General features: G+C 40.6%; 1 protein-coding gene across 1 annotated transcript in view; it reads right to left on the bottom strand.

Annotated features, from left to right (window-relative positions):
• Positions 1–16,006, bottom strand: part of LOC108690170 — a 54,319-nt gene extending 38,313 nt beyond the window's left edge. The window contains exon 1 of the mRNA XM_018197338.1: positions 10,547–16,006. Within this exon, the coding sequence (XP_018052827.1) occupies positions 10,547–16,006 (5,460 nt within the window). The remainder of the gene's footprint in view (positions 1–10,546) is intronic.
• Positions 16,007–16,939: the final 933 nt, after the last annotated feature.

Raw genomic sequence — 16,939 nt, 5'->3', positions numbered from 1 at the left:
CGCGCTCAAAGGCAAGGAAACATACATCAACTCAAAAAAGTAGATATATATCTATACAGAATATATCTATACAGAATATAGTATCGCTTCGCGAATATAATTCTGGCAAGCGTTTACACACAATTAATAACGAAAACCTAACTGCACTGAGAAAAACATTCTTTTTGCACGTTGCTATAATTATGATTATTACTATAATGTTAGTAATAATAAATGTATGTATGGACCTATCAAAATATATATATAGTTGACAATTGAAATAATTATAATTATAGCTCAATTATATTAATTGAAACCATATTTATGGTAACAATAACTGTAATTTGTAATTATTTTCAGTTGCAAATTATATATATATCTCTTATATAACTATAAATGTAATTATTATTATCAATATTATAGTAGTAATAATCATAATTATAGCAGTTACAAATATCAAAAGTTTATCTCTCAATGCGCGTATTTAAATGCGTCTGTATGTGTTATCTGTATCTGTGTTACTCATTACACTCTAACAAGTTTTTCTTTTATCTATTAGGCCTTAACAATGTATTTTGCTTTAATTCGCTTAGACACTAGTCGTCAATTGACGGTGCTATTCGCTAAGTTGAGAAGCCTTAAGAAATCTTTGCTGTACTACATCGATCGAGAAGGGGTGAGTGCGAACGCGCTCGCCCCGCTTGTTAATGATATGACATTTAATGAAACGATATCGGTGATATGCAGGTGCGATTTAAAGTGCCCACTCGTCGAGACTTTATAACACGCGAAGAGATATCAGAGATTGTAGTTACGTTCGAATGATTCTTTCAGTGGACTGCACGACATCGAGTATCTCGACTACTGGCTGAAAGTCAGATCACATTATTTTTGCGAGCAAATTATTCCTTGGCATCGAATCGAATCGGGGTCGCGGAAAAATTTATGCGAAACTTTGCCGTCGTCTTGTCTCGACGAGAAGACATATTCACGATAAAGCTCTCTGTTCTGTGCCCTGTGTTCTGGATTTTACCTGCGGCCAACGTGTATGTACTTTATAAAAAAATATGTATAAAAGAGAAACTTTCCTTTTATCAATTTGTGCAAATTATTCTTACCAGTAGACTGATTAGCTGGAAATGGATTGTTAAATACTGTCAGTCATAATATTGTAATAATTCTTCTTTCGTTTCCACTTATCATCCACTTGTAACGCCATCAATTAATTAGGAGCTCATTACACGAGATATTCTAGAAAAGATTTATATCTAATGCGTGATATGTAGTACATGACATGTGCGATTTATGAGATACGTATATTTATGAAAATCACTTCGGCATAATACACATATCGTGTGTGATGATTTATGATGATAATACTTCAGAATTTCGGCGTGCTGTGTAATTATTGAACTTAATGGGAATAAAATGTATCGCGTGAGAAACATGATTCTTTCGCTTCTACGTAAAAGTTTCGGTGATAACGTGATTTATTTACGAATTCAAGGGTAACGACCATTAGCGAACAAAAATATTTATATTCATACAAAACTTTTATGCAACTTTCGAAGAGAGAAAACATCGCGATTGGAACTTGATTGTACAGTCGCCATACGTAAAAGTTACAAGTCGTTGGAATAGATTTCCCGCGGGTCCATATTCGGGAAAGGAATAGATCCGATTGTCACATACCTATATACGGAAGTGCATGCATTAACAAGAATGGAAATGGGACGAGCTATGGAAAAGCTAATACAGCCCTAGAAAGAAGCCCAGGAAATATCCATATACCATTTACGTATGCATGTGATATGTATGTGCTTTTGCATAAAAGCTTATTCTGCACTATGTCCAGGTATTATCATTAATCTGCTGAGTACGCAGATAAATATAAGCGTAAAAAAATATTGGAAGCTGTAAACTTATAGGAGCTGAAACAATGGAATTTTACGAAGACGAAATTCCGAATTCGTTACGATATGTATGAGAACAGCCATGATTTATATAGTATATATAAATATGTACGCATTATCATGAATAATTATAATTATGTCATTAAAGTGTACAAGGTAATTAATATAATTACGAACACACAACTGATTTTGTGTAATGGAAAAGAGCTTTAATAGAGACTAGATTTCTCTGAAAAAGCTCCAAATTTCAAAAACAATCGATAACATTCGATCAATTAAATTAGCCAATTCCTTCCGTGATGTGATACATGAGTAAATTTCCCGCAAGTGTTGCGACGTTAATCTAAAACTGGGAATGGCCGCAGGTAACCAGAGGCATTAGCCTGATGTGTGTGTGTGTGTGTGTGTGTGTGTGTGTGTGTGTGTGTGTGTAACTTCGTGGTAACATAGACACCATGTACATGTAGGGATAATGAATATGCGATTTCTGCGAATGATATGTCGAGCTGTATGTGTGACGATAGTAGCATGGTGTGCGCCTAACTGTGCTAGCGGCCAAGTTGTAGACCTGGGCTGCGTGGCAACCTAATCCCATGTTCGCCTAATCATCCCACAGCTCACCGCGATTTATCTTAAACTTCCGCTTCCGCATGTGGATACGTATACGTATAATACCTGATTCACCCATCGTAAATTATCGTTATAGTCCGTATCCGTTGCGTCGTAAGCACCTTTACTGTTGCATCAATAATCTTAATTACGGGATATGTATCTGGGATACCCTACCGCCTGTGTAACCAGGGCGGCGCTGTCTGAACACACGTAAGAACACAGAGATATATTTCACGTGAGAGAGAAAAAAGAACCTAGAAAATTCACCTTATGTAAATCTTGGGTCGTAAAATCTTTTTACGCGCTCAACAATTTGTTCGCGCCTATTATATCAAGTCTATATAATCGTTGCACAACGTTTGAAAGACACTGATTCCTATGTCTGCGTGACACGGCACTCTTTATGGCCTCCATTTCGCGTCGCGCGTTTAATGTTCCGTGTAATTTTGACGCTGTAATTTTACTGTGGATTCAAGATAATTATTCACGAATGGTTTGCCCGCAATGAATTGCAAGATGGCCATAAAAGTAAGGATACGATTAGTCGTCAGACGTAATTCTAGTCATTCTCCTTAAGCCAAACGCTATTATTGTTAGAAGATGAGCTAGAAGTAAGCTACGTGACTGGCGAATTAATTCGAGAGTTCCGGGAGTGAATTGAGTCTTAGCCTGTTTATATTCTATTTTCCTAATATTCTATGGATAAAATAAATTTGTTGTATTGCTAATCGAGTGGAAGTGAATTTTTATAGGTGCTTTTGTTACTAGTTGCATTCTCAAGTTTATGTGTAATTTCAAATCCGATCTTCCATAATGTGTCGTAAAATCTCCTGTACTTTATAGTTTCGAATCCTTTCGATGTGCACTTTGAATAATGTGACTCTTCTGCGATATATCAGGGCTGGAGTTCTCCATTCGGCGTGACTAATGGATTAACTAAGTTGAATGCACTGAAGTCGTAATGCGCGTGTAACTTCCAGGATAGAGTAACTTCCAGTTAGAGATGCTAAATGACAGTTACTCGTCGATCTTATTATACTTCCCCAGTGAATGAAGGAATATATTGGATAAATCTTGACAAGACCGAAACACGACAACAAGGATATTTGTTAATATCATTCAATTGCACAAACAATTTGTATTTTTTTCAACATCCCCTATTTTTCTATTACGAATACACGAAAGAAAGGCGTCGCCTTTTTGTTTATACGTGCCATCGTTCTTCGCGCTATTCTTTTTACGAGATATATTTCACAAAATTATCGCCCTTATGGGCCACGAATTTATTCTCTTAAAGAACCCAGGTGTGACCCTCTCGGCATGCGTCATGCCATTTTTTTATTTCCTTTCACAGTACCACCACGTATTTATTATCGTGGCAACAAAATAAATTTTCTCACGTAAAAAAAGACCATTAGATTTATCAAATATGAAGCCTCCCTTCAAAACTTTCTCCGGCATTGAAATATCTTTTATGAAGTAACTGTTAATGAATCTTAATTGCATCCTAATGAACTTCGTTACGTTTTAATAGCTGCAAGTAAACTTTTGCATCATTAAATATAAAATAAATCTATCGGAGTGTAAGTATCAAATTGCTTTTTTGCCTCGTAGCCGGGAACTTTGAGAAAACAATATGCGTCATACTTACTTGACAGTTTTTAAAAGAATTATCTTAAAATTGAACGTCACGCGAGCGCACAGGCGAGACATTGGATCTATGTAATCGATCATTCTATTACCTCAGCTAGTTCCTCTATAGCAGATCGTACTAGGTCGCCCTGTCGATATATCGAAAAAATGGCAAATTTGCTCCTGGCAGGATTGCCAGACAGATCAATTAAAATTAATCCATGCTGCCAATTGCATAGCACAAAAATATGGAAAAATATGAGGAATTGCTAATAGAAAAACAAATCAAAAATTATCTAAACAAATTTATAAATAAAACAGACAAGAATTGAATAACGTTTCGTATATTTATTTCAATTTTGTCGCAAAAAAAATATTTTTTGGAAACGAGAATTTTTGTCAAGATTTAATCAAAGTTTCATTATGTTGTAATCTGACGTCTGACGACTAATTTCCATGTAAAATTAGAAATTACTTTTTTTAACGTCGCCTTTGACAATAGTCTCATTGAACATCAAAAAAAAAATGAAATGGATCTTTTTAGAATGTGAGCTTGTGAGATGCTGTGAGCTACGTTTAGTTTCCCATCTGTATATTTTCCATTGTCTCGATTATCACACGAAAGCTTATACGCTACGTTTTATCGCTTGCCTCGCTGAAAAAACACGACTAAACATGTTGTTATAGTATTAATTGACACAAATCTACCGCGTAGGCTAGTAATATATATGTATGTACGTATATACCTTGATGTATATTTATATGAATAAATTAGGCGTGTGTGTATGTGAGACATGTAATAGTGAAGAATGTATCGAAGAATTATGATGATATCTTTGGTATATGAGACGTGAGTGTTTGAGAGAGCCAAGAAAAAATCGGCCGCACCATGTTCGAGCAATAACTCGACGAGAAGACGATTACGAGCGTGTATTAGACACTTATAGTGGTACCACGACAGTTTACATATACAATTATTAATGACCATTACTAGGCGTCTAGTATATTACTTATCTCGACGCGGACGCGGTAGTATTCGCTCCTTTCGCATTACGCTCATATAAAAGTGAGAAACGGTAGAGAATTGGTCTTGTCGTATATTGGCCTCGTATCGCTGCCAATCTCTTCGGGAAAAATTCGCGACACGACTGACGAGAACTCGACGTTAGTATTCGATCAATCGATCGGCCCTTTCGTCAACCTAGACAGATAATACGCGATGCGATAATTGATTTATGCGCTAACACGAATCCATGGACCAATTGCGTTGCGTCAGTCGAGTCGTTCGTTTATCGTCGAAGACGATTCACGGAACGTCGAGGAGCCAGCCGCTCGATTTTCTTTTCTCGAAGACTCGCTCCGCTCGGCGCAGCTTGTCCAATTAAAATCCTTTGCATCGACAGATCATTCAATTAAAAAAGTATTTCACTCTCGCTCCTTAGAGGCTCCCCTTTTTCCTGCCTTCTTTTTCTCGTTATTCTCAGCATGATTTTATCGCCGAGCTACTCTCGAATCGGATTGTCGCAATTTGCGGAAATCCGAATTAAACATTTGATGAAATGGGAATTCTATTGAAATGTTTGTTGGCGCAAAAACGTGGCAATTTTAACAAGTGACTTACGACGTTCAGAAAATAAAAAAACAGAAATTTGCAAAATTCTATAATAGAGAGAGAGATCATTTATTTCAAAATCTAACATTAATTAAATAATTCAAAGCTCATGGTGAGTTAAATTTGCAAAAAAGAATTAATCTAAGAAATGAATACAAAATACAACAAGAGAAGAATACAATACAAGCAGCTTACTTAGACGTTGTAAAAGTTAACGTCATTTTGTGACCGTACAAGCGCAACACCTGCAGAATATCTTATTAATATGCGTATAGTAATCATTAATTAGCAGTCTGACGTCCTTTCTGGTCGTTGATAGAAACTAGAATGATTAAGGAAGCTACATAATTAAGGTACATTGTGCGAAACAATGGCTTATCCGTGCGGTATGTTTGTAGGTAGCGCTATGCAAAAGAGAGATTATGTTGTTCGATATTCTTTCATTACATAAATTTGTCGAATAGTAAGCCACTTAAACTTTCTTTCTCTTGATAAGCTCCGCGGTAACAAAGTTGTGGAAAAAGTGTCCACCATTTTATATAAGGACGCATTTTATATATGGTATAAAGGAAGAAAATGTGTGTGTCTGTTTTGTTACGCAGCGAGTTAATTACAATTGGTCTCCAATATACAGAGAAAATAATTGCAATTACCAAATGTGAATATAAAATTTGCTTCTGAAGGTTTTTCTTACCTTTTTTTTAAGAGATGCTAGAAATGAGTTCAAGAATTTTAAAATAATTTTATGTTTATGATATATATTGCCAGAGCACTTATCAAGATGAGCGAAAGTGAAATTTTTTTATGCAATTGCGGAGCTTGCTTTTATTCTTATCGTAATCAGCGTGCAAGGCTCAACGACATATAATTTCGAAAGAGTTGCCGGTTTCTTATCACTTATACATCCATGACGGATTATCTCAGAGGTATCTTCCTCCGTTCCTAATGCGCCTTTCTCATTTCCTCATTTTCTCTTAGGACAGCACTTCCAAAATCTTATTCTGCAATATTATTGACTCTTTCACCGGCGACGCCGGTTTCGGTGCTATCCACTTTAAGAAATAATGTGCAAAATTTGTGATTCCCCTAAAGATAAAACTTTATTACATAAAGTATCCCAAAATAATTCTTAGTAGTTTATTAAAAGTTTTTAGCATTATGAATTTTACGAGCGCCGCTGGCGAAACTTTGATAGCGCTTGCGATATTCATCTTTACATTCGCTCTCGTAAAAATTTTGTATTTTTATTCATTTCTCTTGATACCCCTTTCTTAATAATTCCTTCTTCTTACTCCTATCTGATGAAATGTGTCAGTATCGAAACCAGCGTCTCTACACATTCTTCGTACAGGTACTGCCCCAGTCACCTAATTCTAACACAACACATCGAGAAATTACGCAGGATAATATTCCCTAGCTTAAGTACAGTACTATACGGCTGTAAGTCTTTAGATACGGAAGCATATGTATCGGACGTGGGTGTATGTGTGTAATGTATATGTCTTTCGCACGCGTACCCACGTAGTTCATTCATTCGATCATTATGAATTTCTTTATGCAAAACGAATAGCTATCGGTGCGTACGCAATGCGATCGATCGTACGGAGTAGTATGCACGTCTGTTAACAATAACAAGGAAAAATGCTTATTTCTGCAAGCTACCAATCGATTTGTAATAGTACTCCATGTCGTTTGTATGCACCTTCGATTTATTTAATAATAACATAAATTCGAGTATTCATTGAAAAAAATTTCTAGTTCGGACGAATCAGAATTTATTGGTTAAATTTATTAGAATGCTATTTGAGATAACCGGAATTCTGATACAATACTTCTAATAAAATCTACTAGAATATTCTTATTTTTATCAGAATAATTATATCAATCAGAATTTGTATCTCAACTAGAATTCTAGCAGATTTAATTAAAAAATTCTGAGTCTACTTTTCATCAGAATTACTATTTAATCCAGATATATTTTTCTCAGCGTTCCCTTGTCCGAAATTTAATAAAAACTAAATGTAGATTTTATTAAAGTAATACACTATCTTAATGTTTGAATCATTTATAACTTACTATTGCAACTTGGCGTGCAATAAGATAAATTTCGAACCTAAGTTAGGTCGTTAAGTCAACACAAGTCGTTCGATGTACACAAACGGCATGTCGCCGTCACGATATAGTTCTATTATTCTACCACTGTATAATGTATAATAATTATTACTCTCTATGCGACGTACAACGATCATTAGTCTTGTGTCGTTTTCCATCTTATCGTAGCTGCACCGCGACGTATTGACGACAGTTAGAAAAATTTTGCGCATGCACCGCATATATACGGCGAACTTTCTCCGACGTGACACGCGCGTTTTCGTGTCACGTTTTTCACGAATGTGTGAATATATCTGCTGCAGTCGGCACGAAGATCATCGGAGGGACTCATCGAATTTATTTATTTATTTATTTTTTTTAAGGAGACGCTCCTGTCTCGGAAGGAAATCCACGGGAGAAAATTCCCGACGTTGGCTCGCTTCGCGATGGAACGTGTAGAAAATGTAAGAAGTACAAGCTGTGGAGATATTGTCGGCGTAATACTGTCTCTCACACGACGGCGCGAGTTACGAGAGGTACGCGAGGTATCGATTTTTCTGCATTCACGCACGATTGAATGGGATGTATCGTCCCGCGGAATATATCGTTGCTACTAAACATGTGCGTATCCAGGCTGACATTAATATCGGGGGCAACGATAAGCGTCATCGATTTTGGAAGTCCCTGTATTTATATGACGGATACTCAAAACGTTTGTTAACCGGTTATCATTATCGATCACAATTGATAGCCCATCTACTTAACTTGATCCAAAAACGCGATGTTAAGTAAAAGGTGCCTCGGGCAATCGTTCTTATTGATCGGAAACGTTGCAAAATTGACTCTACATACTTCGACTTCGCGTAAGTTATAAGAGAATATGTGTGACTGTAACAGTGATGGATATGGATGCAATATTCTATGATGTCAGGAACTAAGAATTCGGTATTTGTAGTTTCATATTATATTCAAGACCGTGTCACGTGTGCGATCTTAATGTTATATGGATTTATTAATTGCGATATAAAATTCACACACAATCATCTTATCGTGACTCTACACGAGATTTTAAGATCGCACTTCAGATAATCCTGAGTATAAGATTCAACTATGAATATCGCAAAGGAATGATCTTTCGTATATACCGCGTGTTTATTGTCCACGCGTGTTTATTGGAAATCATGCGAAATGTGTTTATTTATACCAGCGACCGGTCGTCGTTGGATTTCTCTCACTCGTCTCGAATTATTTTATCGCGCCTTAAATAACCGCGCCTTTAAAAACCTGTTGTCTTTCTTCATTGAATTCTTAAGTTACTTCTCTTAAACATGTATCATGTGTTCTGCCGCAGCTCTTTACAGATCACGGAAATGCTGAACCATTCGCCGTCGCAATTTCTACTTGGGATCGTTTTACATCTATTTTCTTCTCTCTCTCTTTCTTTGCACAATGAACGACTTGCGTGCGGTGCACTCGAGCGTTTCCGGTACGTGTCCTTATAGGCGTTTACGGGAGCGATGGATTTCGATGTTTTACGAAATGCAATTTTCCACAGTGTCTGCGCGACGTGCATTCTTATCGCTATAATGTGACTTATCGTTATGCCCTCTGCGATTCTCAGGTAACGTTCGACGCGAACAATGGCGCTTGTACTTCGTACAATATTTGACAATGAGGATGTGCGAGTGAAAATAAAGGACGATAAGGAAAATGTATGTCGAATGTGAATATCGAAAATAACAGGTGAGATAAGAATAATTTGTCGAAGCAAAATATTTTTTTGTGAACAATTGTATCGCATTTTTCGCAGGCATATTTTCACAACACTTGTCCGCGTCGCTCAGACACAGCAGGAGATTCTAATGATAATAATTACTAGCTTAAAGCGTATCTACGAATAAAGCACCATCTAATTACATCTAAAATGCTTATTAAATGAGCTTCCCGGTGACCATGCGCCGCCCGCATGGATCTCGAGATCAATCATCATCGATCACAATAAATCGATCGCTAACGACGCGGCGTTTTCCTCGCCTCTTAGAAATATTGCTTGATCAAGCGTTAGTGGTGTTACACTTAAATTGACTAGTACCGTTTGTAACATGTATCTCACACAACCATCTCAGAGGCTCTCGGTCTCTTAACAACCTTAGTGAAAGAGAGCGAGTAAAATTGTCGTCGCTCTCTTTGACGGCAAAGCTTGACTTCCTTTTTCGCTCGCAACATTGACTAAGTATTACGTGTCACTTAGTGGCACGATCTTAACTTTAACGCCAAATATTGTTAAATTCGCAAGTATCTCACCCATTTTACAGTCAGTCGACGTATCCGCGTACTCGACATTCGAAATGTATGTGAGCTGCATCATGAATTCGAAGCACGCGGGGAATCAATTGTTCGCCAAGAATTTTACGTCAGTTGCCAAAATGGCCACAGTGTCAAAGCACTAAAGGTAAAACGTCTAGTTTTTTTTCAACATTTGTAAATACCGTTGTTGAGATAAATTTCATTCGAACTTGATAATAATTGGATATCAGTATCGGAAGATATTGCGAGATATCCATCCAATAAAATAATGTTAGAATATTATTGCCAATCGCAAAAATGACACGAAACGTGGTAAAGCGATTCATAATTTCACCCAACCTCCGAATCTCGAGTACGCTTTACAGAAGTTTTCGTGTCCTCACTTGATCATGATACTCACTGCCGTGGGTCCCTGAGAGATAGCGTTCTCCTTAGAGGCCTCTTCGACCTCCTTGAGCTTCTCCTCGGCCTTACGTTCCTTCAAGGCCTTGAGCAGCTTCCACTTGGACCCGGGCGGGCCAGGACTCACCTGGCCCTCCTTCAATGTCGTGTCCGAGCTTCCGCAGGACGAGGAGTCGATCTTGATCTTCGGTAGACTCAAGGTCGCCGTTGTAGCTGTCTCGGCGCTACCGGCTCCATCGCGCTCGAGGCCTTCAAGGACAGTGCTTTCAGAATCCCAAGCTCCCGGGATGCTGACCGACACTTCGCTAGGTGGTACACTTACGCTACCTTCGCGAGATAAAGAATCCGAGCCCTGTGGCATCTTCTCGCTGTGACGTAGCGTCGAACCGTTGGAACTTCGTCGTGACTGCTGCTCTTCGAGATCCTTCGGCAGCTCTTCTTCCTCTTCCTCGTCCATTGACTGTCCGGGACTGTCCGGACCGGATGTCTCGCCGGAGGAACCTTCTTCCGTGGATGGCGGAGGTTTCTCCTTCTTAGCTTCTAACTCGTGCGCCCATGTATGGTAATCGGTCACCCTGGCGAATACAGCTTCCACACTTTCTGCAGATTTTCGCTTAGGAATAGGCTTTTCGTCGCGATATCTGCTATCGTTTTCTTCGAAGCGATGCTCTTTGATGACTGTACCATTCATTCTGCCTCGTGATTCTTCCCTACCTTCTTTTCTCTGATCCTTTGGTTTCGTGATGGCTTTGAGCTTAAGCTCCTTCAATACAAACGACATCTTCTCTTTTACCGTTTCGTCCGGCTGGTAAACTTCGTCTTCAGGTTCCTCGATCAATGCTTCGGTCATCTCCATTTCGGATTGTCTCTCTAGCTCTTCAAGTTTTCTTAATTCGTAACAGTACCATTCGTCTTCTGAATCAATAGAATCTTCTGTACTTTGCCGTCTTGAAGACACTCTCGATGTGCTCCTGTATGAATGAGTGCTACGATTATCCTCATCAGGTTCACCCGGTCGCGAACCAGTCCAAGGAATCTCTAGAGATTGCTGATGGCGAGGTAGAAATCGAGTTCCTCCTGTAGTATTGTAACCTCTTATGGATGCCGACGGACTGCCCTCTGATGGCGGAGCTTCTTCTGATAAACTGGTAACCAATTCTGGTAATTTTGCGCTGCCAGACTTCTCGCTCTTCTCGCTTTTTTCTGATACATCCTCCGGATATTCAAAACTTGTTTCCAAAGTTTGCGTTGGACCCTCTTCGGTTGGTTTCTTTTCGTTATTCTCGTCAGTGATCAATTGTTCATCGGACACTGTCGAGGATTGTCGTTGGCGATATTTGCCAAGCGCTCGTGACACAGCGAATTCCATGCTCGAGCCACCAATCAAGGTAACCGGAGGTAATTTTGGTGCCTTCTCATTGGGAGCCTCATCCGAACTGCCTGTTGACCTCTTAATATCGCCAACAGTTTGAAAGATCGACGATCCACCGGATCCCGAACCGGTACTCTTACCAGAAGCTTCTTCTTCGAGCAAAGCCGTCTGATCGCCGTTCGTTTCATATTCATTAATTTCCATTTTTCTTTGATTTTCTTTCTCTTTGGCCCACGTATCCTGAAGAGCCTGTTGATGCAATTGCTCTTGGTGCTGCTGAATTTGCTGTTGGAGTGCTTGCTGCTGTTGTTGAAGCGCCTGTTGTTGCTGAAGTTGTTGCAACTGTGCTTGTTGTTGCTGAAGTTGTTGCTGCTGTTGCATATATTCCTTTTGCTGCGCTTGAATCTGCACTTGTTGTTGTTGTTGTTGTTGTGCTATCATCTGCGGTGGCATCGGAGGCGGCTGCTTTCTTTTCGTGCTCGCAGTTTTTACTTTGGCAAAGAAAGGTGGTTCTTGAACGATATCAGATATGACGCTATCCTCATCTTCCGAAAGACCGCTTTGCCGACCACTACTCCATTCTGTTTCAGACTGTTCCGGATCGGATAAAGATTGCGACTGATGACTGCGACGCTTGGCCTTCTGGAGAATGCCGGAGACCGTGGAAACCAGTGTATGTTTTTTCTTTTTTCTGGCCGTTTGAGCTCTGCCTCGACCTCTGCCTGTCATTTCACCAAGCAATCTTTGTTGCTGAGCTTCTTGCACGTCTAAATCTTCTCTTCTGACACCACCTGGTAATGATTGACTTCTGTGACGTTTGGTGAGGTGTAAATCGGGCAGCCAATTGCTCATAGAACTCATTGCGTTCTTCAGCGAAGAACCTCTTCTAATTTTCTTCGATAACTTACTATTATCGATCTCATGATCTTTCAAATTCGAGGCGATACTGATGTATCCAGATTGCGAAACTATTACACTCGAAGCGTCGTAATATTCGCTTTGCTGTGTCTGTTGTTGCTCCATAGATATTCTTCCACTCTCATGATCTTGAATGTATTGATGTTCCCTTTGCCATTGTCTTTGATAACCGTCCGCGAGTTGTGCGCTCTCGGCGCTACTCAGTCGCTGACTATATGGCTGATATTGTTGCTGGTAAGCTTGTGGATAATTCTGATTCGCGTAAATGTGATGCTGTTGATATGCCGAATGCGTTTGATAGGCCGGCGGCTGGGGATATCTTCGATCTGTGTACGGACTTTGAGCGTAGCTCCCGTCGGAAGTTAAAGACCTGATGCTGGAGGATGTTGAATCGTGAGGTATCTGCTCCTCCATAGAATTCAGCCACGATGAACTCTCGTTTGTCTCTGTACGCGGCAGATTAGTCATACTAGTCGGATAGTACGAGAGAGCATCTGTAATATTGCCAGTGGGGAACATCGTGCGATACATCGCTGCTTTGTACCCTTCATGATTCGTCATACCATCCGTAAAAGAGCTTCCACGTATTGACTTCTTCCCATGAGCCATTATAGCGTTCGTCTCCGTATACTGAAGAGTGCCGTAACTGTCCTGATAATTGGTATATTGATGATCCATTGATTCGGAAGAAGAGTAATAAGCCGAGGTAGTAGTTTTGGGCCCGTAACTTCCAGCACCGCTTGTATAAACACTCGTAATGACTTGCTGTCGATTACTACCGGCCACGGAGTAAATAGCCGGTTGTTCCGATCTGTAAATATAATCCGCACTTGTACTGGAGGACGTTGCGTAAGTATGTTGTAAGTTCTGACGACTGCGTTTTTTGGGACTTTGACAAGTAGTAGTTACACCCGGAGCTGGCGGTGGCACAAAAGTATAGTCTTCTTTGACCGGCGACTTGCTGACGGTTGTATAAGCCGACAAGTGATTCATTGTTGTTGTATAAGGATGACTAGACGTGGTTGTCATGGTGCTCGCAAAGGCGTCTCTACCTTCGGGAGTGTCATAAAGAGGTTCCTGTGTGATAGTAGTGGTAATGGTCGTCTCTGGAAGCGGCGGTATCGGACTGGATGTTCTGGCGGGCTGTGTACTGGGTATAAGACTACTCGTACGAGTGTGATCCACCGAATAAGAAGTCAACATTTTAGCGATGGAGCTCTTCGGAGAACACGGCGACTTGTCTAAGCTGCTCCAACCGCTCATAGAGGACAGACCGGAATCAGACTTAACTGTGACTATGTTAACGGCATTGCTAGATTTAACCGCATGTTTCGGCGAGACTCGTGGTGATTTCGGCGACTGACGGGGACTGAGACGACCTTGTTCCATAGAGACCAACTTTTCCGCGTTTCGCAAGAAACTCGGGCTCTGAGACCTCTTCGTTTCTGGTTCTCTTTGTTCTGTGCCGGGCATGAGGAAGGTTTCGGTGGTGTCTCGCGGCGCTGGCGGAGGTGGTGAGCTAGGCGACGGACTAGGTGGTGTACGACTTTCCTGGAATTCAAGATTGAGTCGAGCTGCGCTGCCAAAGTACCCGTCCTGTCTGGTGCGGAGACCCTGGACACTGTGAACACTGTGTACGCTGCCGGCCGATAAAGTGGGTGACGATACTTTTTCGGTGGTTGTGCTGTAAATGTTGGGCGAGGCGCAAGTGACGGCGGTTGCGAAGCTTTCCGCCATCAGATCTGTCAGTTCCTTGTTCTCTGCGTATCCCTTCGCAAAGCTACCAACATCGATCGGCAACTGAATCACGGGTTCTGGACTCTTTTCTAGTATGGCCGATGTATATCCTAATCTAGGCGGGGTATAAGTAGTCGAAATGGAGTCTAAATTACTCCTGGACGTAGAGGTCAGTCTTGGCGATATAGATCTCGTTGTAAAGTCGCCATCGGTGGCCAATCCACTGTCAGTGCTGACTCTGGAGATCGATCTGCCTGTGGAGCTGGGACTTTTGGAGAAAGTCCAGCTGTCCACGTCAGTTTCCGCGTAAATCTTTCTCAGCTGTTCGTCTATGCTGCTTGCTTCCTCAGCTAGTTTAGCCTCGGTTTCGGACGCGTACTGATTTCGTTTTGGCGAATCTATCAATCTCGATTGTAGTTCTATTAGATTTTGCGAATCCTTTTGCAACTTACTGGTTAGCCTATCTATCTCATGTAATTTTTCTAATGCCACCTGATCGAGAGAGCTGAGTCTTGAAAGTTGAGCGAGATCTTGCTCACTGACGCACGGCGTATTTCCTCTGTAGCTCTTATAATCGGCCGCACTGAATACTTCACCCTCATCTTCATCCGCTTCGTCTTCCTTCTTCATTATAGAAGTTTGCACTTCCTCCTTGGTCGGTTGGCTAGACAGCTCTTCCAGCTCTTTTTCCTTTGGGATAGCTTTGTCAAATATGCTGGGCTCGATCTCCTTCTTACCGTTTATATCCTCATCTTCAGCCTCTTCCCAGATCATACCCAGCTGCGACGTTGGTCTCGATGTATCGCCGCAAATTAAATCTTCTCTATAGGCGTTATTCAGGCTTCTATAGAATGCCTCGTCGGGAATGTTGCCCTCTTCCTCGAGGGTCTCCAAAGTATCCAAATTCCTGACATTCCTATGCATGTCAGTGACTACAGCCGCGGCCGTTGTACTATCCTGCGTGAGTCCGTGCATCCTCGCCAGCTCCTGTTGAGCCAGTTTCTCCCGTAGTACAGTGGTTTCCTCAATGCTTATCGCAGCACCCAGACTCTTCGCTATCGCGTCTAGCTCGCCTACTGAGCCTTGTTCATTGGCCAAAGTCTCCTCGACGATATTCACGTTGTCATGAGTACCACCGCTAGTATAAAACTCAATCAGCTGACTGATAACTGTCTGCTGCTCGTATAGCAGACCCTCTAACTTTTCTAATCTTTCCCACATTTTGATGTACTCCTGACTGAGAAGATCCAACGCCCGCCAAGCATATTTCAATTCAGTTTCGAGGATGTTCAGTCTCGTACCTAGTCTCTCCATGTAATCGCCTATTATGTAATCAATATTACCGTCACCGGGCGCAGAATAGCTCGGCAGGACTGGCGAATGAGTCCTTGGACTGGTCGGCGTTGGACCGCCCAACTTTGTCGAATCCATATTTGAGCCTTATCTGATCGCACTACAAGTACTTCGCGTCACAAGTACTTTTATCGTAATTCTCTTAATTTTTCTTGTTTATTATGTGCGCCTATGTTTCTATTTGACGATCCCTGAGGCGATTCATCTTCGAGGCTTGCTCCCAAATCAAGTCACATCCCCCCTTGTGGACCAAGAAGGAACATGAATTGCAGCTTGGCGAACCTCACGGAGGCCATTGGTGTAGTCGAGTTTTTGGTCGTTGCGTCGTGTTTTATGATGATCTCCATATTGACTCGTTGCGAATTCTCACATTTCACACACAGTCTAACTATGTTCTACGATCACTTTTATTTACATATATCAAGTGTCTTTCTTCGCGTTCTACAGGCTACACTGCGTACACAAAGTTTGGAAGTCGTTGAGATGCAATCTTGATTAAACGTTCAAGATCGCGCGACACTCTGTAAATGGCACTTTGTAACCATTCTCGTATGTTCGCCGCTGTTGTTATCTGCAAAATATCAAAAGCCAACCCGTGCGGCTTGGTATAAGGAATACCAAATACCAAGGCAACATCGAGTACTAAAACAACAGCTTCCATGGTGTTTGCATTATTTCGATACATATCATCATGATATAAAGTCAAGATATAAAGTAAAGATAGAGTTAGAAATATGTCGAGGCATTTGCTTCACATCCACGAAGAAAAAACGTTTTATATAGTCTAAATTCGTATTAATTAATCATCACAGACTGATTATAAGTGTGTGCCACATTATCAGGATTTCTCTTTAATTGTACTTCGTTGGCCTCGATCTAAACTTAATAGCAACGAAGTGAGACCGCAGCGAAATAGATCGAAATCCTGTCAAGTATATGTGGTCACTTGAATATTACATCGCGTGCTACGATAATATCGATTGAACGTATAATTAATGAAAATAAAGGATT

The sequence above is a fragment of the Atta colombica genome, unplaced genomic scaffold (genome assembly GCF_001594045.1).
Source record: "Atta colombica isolate Treedump-2 unplaced genomic scaffold, Acol1.0 scaffold105, whole genome shotgun sequence".
In the NCBI taxonomy this organism is placed as follows: domain Eukaryota; kingdom Metazoa; phylum Arthropoda; class Insecta; order Hymenoptera; family Formicidae; genus Atta; species Atta colombica.
Note: the sequence above shows the minus strand (reverse complement) of the source record. Positions and strands in the feature narration are given on the sequence as shown.